This window comes from Curcuma longa, chromosome 7 (assembly GCF_044706935.1).
Source record: "Curcuma longa cultivar G26 ecotype Majalengka, Jawa Barat chromosome 7, ITB_CL_G26_1.1, whole genome shotgun sequence".
Taxonomy (NCBI): Eukaryota; Viridiplantae; Streptophyta; class Magnoliopsida; order Zingiberales; family Zingiberaceae; genus Curcuma; species Curcuma longa.
The window spans coordinates 7,266,086-7,274,692 of record NC_133867.1 but is presented as its reverse complement, the minus strand read 5'-3'; the positions used below and the strand labels follow the sequence as shown (position 1 = coordinate 7,274,692).

Sequence of the window (8,607 nt, the reverse complement as noted above, 5' to 3'; positions counted from 1 at the left end):
TTAGATTGGTTTATGTAAACATGGTTGGAAAATGAAACAAGCTGGGAAAAAATTTTATATTTTGAGATCAATTTTATGATGAATATGATTTCGTCACAAAATTATCGTAAAATATTGTATATCAAAACTTTGACGATGAAAATAGATTTTCGTTGTGAAATTGACGATGAAAATAGGCTTTCATCGTAGAGTTTGCGACGAAAAATTATTTCGTCGCCAAACGAAAGTTATTCATCGGCAATTAGTGACGAATAATTTTTCATTTCTAATTGGCGATGAAAATATATTTTCATCGCAGAATTTGTGATGAAAAATATTTTTTATTGCAGATTAATGATTACTAAATTTTACGATGAAAATAATTTTAGTTGCAAAGTTGCAACGAATTTTATGACGAAAACTGAATTCGTCGCTATATTGGCGACGAATAAATAGTTTTTCCTTGTAGAATTTGATAACAAATTATTACCCAAAAAAAAAAATTTATCGTCAAATAATTTTACGATAAATTTTTTTTATATTCATTGTAAATTTCATCATCTAAATTTTATAGTATCTAATGTTCTAGTTCAATATGTTACAACAAGCTTTGACAGAAAAATAACAACAAAATAAATAAATTATAATATTAACTTTCCAAATGAATTATTAATTGCCATCATCAAATTATATTTATCCTAATTATTTATATTTAAGGCTGCCTACTCCAAATAAACTGCTGAGTCGAGATAATTAGCTAAACTCTGCTAACTACAGTCAGTGTCGTTCAAACCACAAAAGCTTCTTCTCATTTACTATATTGTTTCTCAAATGATGGATGTCATGAGAAGGCACATCAAGAAGATAAAACAATATATAATCCACCGCGAGGGCCATGAGGGTTCTTTTTCTTTTCTTTTCCCCTTAATTTATCCTGAAAAAATGTTTCGACTCGCAACTTTACAACGTCGGTTCTAATTATCTAGCTAGTAAATCCATAATGAAGAAGTTGATCCAGCACGAGGAAGGTTAAGAATAGTGTGCAAATTTAGTGACCTGATGAAATATTGTCGGAGCACCGAGGCAGCATAACGGATTGATAAAGAAGCCGCACCAAGAGCGACAATTAGTAAATAAATTAACAAATGAAGAGTAAGTGAGAAATGTGGGCGATATACATCTGTGCTGGCATACGCCATGAATATATCTGAAAGGTGTCGAACTCTGTCGCCGTTCCTCTTTGGCAAACTAGGTGCTTTAACAAAACTTCTGAGACATCCAAAATGATTAATCTATCGCTAAGTTGGATCCGTTTATTAGAGTTTGATCCGTTTCTAATCAGCAAAACATATAATCATATTTAGGGAACAAAATATTTTAAATCGAGCTAACCTTTTGCTCGATCCAGCGGGGGGCTCCCTTAAAGCTTTGGGCCTCTCACACGAACTCCCTTTGAGGTGGAGCATTTTACTCGTTTTGATAAATTATTAGAATGTAGGCGAAGCTCAATTTTATAAAGAAGAATCTGAGCAGACAGGCAAAATTCTCCAATGTGCTAGATGGAGTTCAAAGTAGTGCTTGATCCGGCAAAGATGGATTAGAATAATAAAAAGTTAGAATTAATATTTTTCTTTAAATTAACTGATTTTATTTGGAAAGAAAGGACTAAATAACAAATTACCCCCGCCCCTGAGTTGAATATAAATGACAAATAGAAAGGTTTAGGACAAATGGGCTATGGGCGGCTAGAAGGGCACAAAAACTGCAGAAACTTAATCCTACCCACAGGAATCCATATGCTCTTCAGGCCAAACACGCGTAGTCAATTCTAATGATTATTCGGAAAAATAGCGTTAACGTACACAAATCACGCGCTACACAAGGAGAGGGTATGTGAGATGCCAAGAGGGAGGGGTAAGGCAGAATGAATACTCGACCAGTTCAACATAGAAATACACCTGAGCAACAGTCAGTTGTGTGGGTCAACCGTCAACCCCGGGAGAACGTATGTAAATAATTATGGCCCCTTTCTCACTCTTGGTAATTTACAGTCGACCACGTGGATTGTGCAAGGTGTCGAGGTGCTAGTTGCACTAACTATGGCCGCCCCCTTCCAACTCTTTATCTATAAATACAACCTTCTGACCCATTTTCTCATTTCAAATCAAAACACACACCTCTCCGCTGCTGCTGTCTTCCTAGACGGTGGTGTAGATCGCCATTCAGGAAGGAGAACAATATGGCTCCTGCCATGGCTTCTACCCTGCAATCTGCAGGCAATCCAACCTCCCAAATCCACCCATTTAACTCACAACTGCGACCTAAATCTGTCCAAGTTCTAAGAAACCATTCTTCTAGAATACTCTGTTCCGCCTCCTCCAACTCCCTCCTGAACCTGACGACCATGACCGGAACCACCCCGGCCTTCTACCCAGCTCCTCATCGGCGAGAGGCGGTAGAGAGTAGTATCCCTAAGCCGGCCATTAAGCCAGGGCCTTCAACGGGAAACGGCGACGCAAGGCTGAAATGGAATTTGTTCCAGCAGCTGGCGGCGGCTGTCTTGGACAAAATCGAGGAGGGTTTCATAGCCGAAGTGCTCGAGCGGCCGCACCCCCTGCCAAAGACGGCTGATCCTTCTATCCAGATAGCCGGCAATTTCGCCCCAGTCGCCGAGCACGCCCCTTGCTACAACCTCCATGTAGAAGGCCGCATCCCACCGTTCATCAACGGGGTCTATGTCCGCAACGGCGCCAATCCTCTGTTCGAGCCCGTAGCCGGGCACCACTTCTTCGACGGCGATGGCATGGTGCATGCCGTCCACCTCCGTAACGGCACCGCCGCCTACGCCTGCCGGTACACCGAGACTGAGCGGCTCTGCCAGGAGCGCGCCATCGGGAAGCCCGTCTTCCCCAAGGCGATCGGCGAGCTGCACGGTCACTCGGGGATCGCACGGCTGCTGCTCTTCTACGCGAGGAGCCTTTTCGGTATCGTCGACGGAAGCCACGGGATCGGCGTGGCCAACGCCGGCCTAGTCTACTTCAACGACCGTCTGTTCGCCATGTCGGAGGACGACATCCCGTACCACGTCCGGATCACTCCCTCCGGCGACCTGGAGACCGTGGGGCGGTACGACTTCCACGGCCAGCTCCGGTCCTCCATGATTGCACACCCGAAGGTGGATCCAATCTCCCGGGAGCTCTTTGCGTTGAGCTACGACGTCATCCAAAAGCCTTATCTCAAGTACTTTTACCTCTCCCCCGACGGAAAAAAGTCCCCCGACGTGGAGATCCCCCTTGACCAACCCACCATGATGCACGACTTCGCCATAACCGAGAATTATGTCGTCGTTCCCGACCATCAGATGGTTTTCAAGATGCAGGAGATGATCCGCGGCGGATCTCCGGTTGTCTACGACCGGAAGAAGACCGCCCGCTTCGGAGTCTTGCCCAAGTACGCTGCCGACGCCTCTGATATGCGGTGGGTAGACGTCCCCGACTGCTTCTGCTTCCACCTGTGGAACGCGTGGGAGGAGCCCGCCACCGGCGAAGTGGTGGTGATAGGCTCCTGCATGACGCCGGCCGACTCGGTGTTCAACGAGTGCGAGGAGAGCCTCGAGAGCGTCGTCTCTGAGATCCGGCTCGACCTCATCGCTGGCAAGTCGACGCGGCGCCCCATTCTGGCACCGGAAGACCAATTGAACCTAGAAGCTGGAATGGTGAACAGGAACAAGCTGGGGAGGAAGACTAGGTACGCGTACTTGGCGATCGCCGAGCCGTGGCCCAAGGTCTCGGGCTTCGCCAAGGTCGACCTTTCCACGGGGGAGATACAAAAGTTCATTTTTGGAGACGGCCGGTTTGGAGGCGAGCCGTTCTTCGTGCCAAGGGATGAAAACTCACCCAGGGAGGACGACGGCTACGTTCTGTCCTTCGTGCACGACGAGAAGACATCCAAGTCGGAGCTGGTGATTCTGAACGCCGCCGACATGCTGCTCGAAGCCACCGTGAAGCTGCCGTCGCGCGTTCCCTACGGCTTCCATGGGACATTCATCAACGCAAAGGACATGGAGACACAGGCCTAACGATTCTCCCTCTTTCTGTGGCCGGAGGAGACTTCCTGAGGATGCCTGTCGAGCAGCCCGGAGTCTGCTCTGTTCTAGTTTGTTGATAGTTTGTGCTTCGGAGCTCTGTTTTTTCATAATTTACGTTACAGTTAGTGGTAGTTAGGACCGATAGAGAGAGTACATGGGGCGAGACCAGCTTGTAGTTTCTGGGGTTGTTTAGGTAGGTGCCTGCCGAGCTCAGCTGGTCTTTGTTATTATTATTTTTTGTTTTACCTACAGATAGATAGTGATACCGAGTTACTCCCTATAATAACCACCTACTCACCGTCATGCCGTTTGTGCATCGAGTGAGGAGGTTCAAGGAGGGCCTCCCCCTGAACCTCCTTTGTTTTTGTACATTGTTCAATACGTGCAATAAATATTGTTGTCTATTCCTCCTTCGCAACCATTCTTCTTTCTTTGAATGATCTTTTTGGTTGCAACGACTTTCTTAGAAATGGACCGCAACGAAAACCCTAGATAATTGGAAAGACTCAAGCTGCGCAACTTCAGAACTTGGGCCAAGCATTAGGTGGGGCGAAGGGAGCAAGCGGTGGCTGACAAGGTCGTTCCACGACTTTGAGATGAGAAATTGATACCTGATGCAAATTGCAAACTTTTTGGTTCCATTGGATTGTAGGGACGCGTATGGGTAATGGGCGGGTTATCTCGTCCCTTGCTGTGTTAAGTGGGGCACGTGCCCTGCACCTGAAACGTTCCTGTTATTGGTGGTCCTTGGCGGCCACAAATGCTGATAGAAGAGCAGCCGTTTCTTTTCAAAGTGGACAACTCATTGAAAACATGATACATTTGATCCCTAATGACTAGGAGATTCTTTCAACGATTGGAAAGGAAAAAGTTCTTTGCTTGACAAATCAAAGGCGAGATTAGTCCAAAATGAACAAGGGAAGATATTTTCTCGTGGTACCAATGATCCTATTGGATCGCGCTTTAAATCAATAACATCCAACTATTGTAAGTGGTGTGAAATCAAGATTATCTGACGAAGAGACTGAATCAGGACCGATTTGAATTCTTGAACATCGAGTCCTGGATGAATGTTGGACACCTTGCGTGTTCCCAAGATACCTTGATTGGTCTGATGATTCTGCATTGATTTTACTTACCACAATGCACTACACCTCCATGATTTAATATGATGTTCACTACTCAGATTTAAACGATATTGGTTCGTTAGATGACAAGCATCACCACCGTGATAGATCTAGAGAATTCACATCATGAGAAGTAGGGTTGAGGCTAAGGGGAAAGGAATCCCACAATCATAAACAAAAGCATGAACTTAAATGTACAAGATGTCAACAATGATATTAGTTGGGGTATCAATGATCAGGTGATTTCCAAAAAGGGAGAAGAGAAGATGCATATGATAAACACAGTGAATTAATGCCAATTATAATTTGATTCACTCACTCTTTTTGATATCTTGCACTCCTTTTCTTCTCTTCCAGCAAATAATGAACCTTATGAATCCTCTCCTCTCTCCCTTCACTCTTGTCTTTCTTCTCTCCCTCTTGATTCTCTTGGTCAAAGTAATCACAACTTAATTTAGAGCTTAAAACCATACAGAAAGATGCAATAATAAAGATTAGTATATTATTTTAATTTGATCGCTAGATATCCTTGTGCCACATTGGATGTGAACCTATGTTCATTGCAAGTGAGGACAATGTCAAATTGCTGTCTATTTTTTTGAACTGGGAGTCAGGTTTCTAAAGTCTGCAAAAAGACAGTCTCGGAGTCCTAGGTGGCAGGAAAGTGGTCGTCATTATAGGCAGATTTCTAGAGTTCAAAGGCTTGACTTTGGGTGTCAATCACTGTGAAACCTGATCATTGAAATCCACTTTAAGATCAATTGTACGAGTGAGATCGTAATAGAGCACCAATTCTTAAGAGGAGCACATAGCATCCTAATTTAGTCTAACTAGACAGTTCAATCTGAATTTCAGTGCACAATTTTGGTTTCATCAAAAAATTTTACAATTTTTACAATATAAACAGAAAAAATTCTGGATCATGTGCAGAAACTAGTCGACTGGGCTTGATCTGAAGGGTGGTGGGCCCTTAGCAAGGAGATAAAGCACCCATCCTTGTCTAGCGTCACATACGCACCTTGACAAACACAGCTCTGGTAACTACTACATGCGCTTGCTTTCTCTCTCACTGCTAAACACTCTGCTGCCAACCTTACAACACCTGATTTACGTCAATCACACTAAACTGTTTCTGATTAGTCAATCCACTCTTCTCCATCTGAAAGCAAAGTAAGAAGGACAAACAACTTGTCCGCCAAATTGTTGGGCAAGTTGTTGTCCACATATCTTCCTCTATAATTGGAGGTGCCTAAACATTATTCCCACTTGCGTAACTGGTCATCCTCTACAATCAATGTCGGTAATGTAGGTCCAACACCCCAACACAATAAGCAAGTGGACTGCCTAATAACTTTGTGGAATTTATTAGTCGTGTACTATGAAAAGTATGTGAGTTATTACGTAATTGCTCAATTAAATAACTCGGAAGTTAAATCGCATGGACTAATGATTGCACATTTGAAAGTATGAGAACTATCTTTGAGAATCCTATGAAGTTGGTTTAGCCAGAGCAGGAGTTCACGTGTCGTCTTAATATTAAGCATGTGTTTGAAGCACGGCCCTTAGTTAAAACAAACTTTAGAATGCTTTATTTGAAAAGCGGAGATGGCACTTTAAAGGATGAGGGTTTATGAAAAGTGCCCATTCTTGACACATGTCAAGCTGAGACGGTGAGAATAGATCAATTGGAGAAAGGAGCCTAAGCTAAAGGAGACCATAGCCTACAAGATGATTAAGCCTAGAGTCGGTCTCCGAGATGGGAAGAAAATTTAAGTTGCACAGCATAGATCTAATAAACAAGTTAATCAGTTAAGTTCAGACCTAAACAAATTGCTACAGTGACCAAGAGGTAATTCAATGTGAAATAAACACATCTTATAAATAAGTAAAGCAAAAGGTTCACAAGATTGAGATATCTAAAGAGCAAGTTATTAAGAGTAAATTTCCAATGATTATCCAGCAATGCAAAAAGTCATCACCTTCAAAGATTCTCTTCATTACTTCTCCAAGGAGACAGCTAAATACTAATTCTAAACTTGCAATAAACAATTGTTTTGTGGTTGTGTATAGCTCTATTGATGTTGATTCCTTTATGTATAGGTCCTAATTGTCTTTGCGACATGATTCCTTTATTTGTTATTTCACTTATCAATCTTGGCAATTACCTAACTATATTAGCAGGACACTAGTTCTTAAGAAAATTAAAGACATAAAACATAGTCCTTAGTGATGTCGGAAGTGCTTAATCAATCATTTAAAAATGCAAAGGTAATTATCATAATGCTTAGCTTAGTCCTCAAACAAAGGGTAATAATCACTGTTTAATCCTCCAAATATCAGTTCCAACAACAATGCCATGTGCAATCAAGGTTATTTGTATCACAAGAGCTACTATGTGAAAAACCTTCAAGAGTGCTCATGTTGTACCGCATCTACATAACATCTCTAAACTTATTCGCCAAAGTGTGCATCTAGTCATTGCTTTATGACAGCAAAATGGGTTTATTCTTCTGTCTCTGTCACCTAGTGAAAAACTCCATAAAGTGATAGGCTAAATGAACAAAGCTTGGAATTGAGTCCCAAGGGATGCACGCTTAAAATTATCGTGCTACTCCTTTCAAGATTGTTGGAAAAAGTTCAGCACATCAATGCAAGAAGCATTGTAATAATCCATCTTGGTTGATAATCTTGCAAATGTTAAATTGGATCCATGGATTTATAGTATTAACCATCAAAGACCTGAACATTGATGGAATGAGAGCTTCTACATTTACTAATACTAATATTCTCTTCTCTGACATTCCAATCTTATTTAGTAATACTCTTGTAATGCTTCATCCTCTTACCCTCTCATCTTCTCCTCATATTGGCTTTTGATTCAAGTTAGAAATTCAACTAAATGACTGTTTTGATTCTTCCTATTTGGTATTTTTGTGCCTTTGAATAATAATCGCACTTCCTTGTTACTCACTTTTGATTGTACACAAGTAGTCATGGGTTTTAACAATGCTGGAATCACCTCTAGGTTATTCTGGAGATTATAGAACAAGCTAAGCCACAATCCTTATTATTCCACCAAATGGCAACACTACTGGATATTATAACATGGGAGTGAGCTAAGGAAATCTTAGCAAATCACCCATTTGCGCATATCGGAAACTTAATTGACCAAGTATATTAGAATGATTAAAATTAATTTGAGCAGAACTAATGATATAGTCATGCCTTAAAGTTACGGATGAGATTTATTTAATGAACCCAAATAGTAAGACTTACCGGACCCAAACATGATTACGAGACAAGTTTGATAGAATCTCCTAGCTAGGCATACTTTAGATTCACGTTTCTAAGTTAGGTCCTCCATCAAACACAAATGAAATTTTGCAAAATGGAATATACGTCGAATGTGTACAC

General features: G+C 42.0%; 1 protein-coding gene across 1 annotated transcript; it reads left to right on the top strand.

Annotated features, from left to right (window-relative positions):
• The first annotated feature begins 2,164 nt into the window (after nucleotides 1-2,164).
• On the top strand, nucleotides 2,165-4,470 carry LOC141831856 (9-cis-epoxycarotenoid dioxygenase, chloroplastic-like). The gene has a single exon (XM_074719263.1). It carries the CDS (start codon nucleotides 2,219-2,221, stop codon nucleotides 4,055-4,057), a length of 1,839 nt encoding a protein of 612 aa, XP_074575364.1. The 5' UTR covers nucleotides 2,165-2,218; the 3' UTR covers nucleotides 4,058-4,470.
• Nucleotides 4,471-8,607: the final 4,137 nt, after the last annotated feature.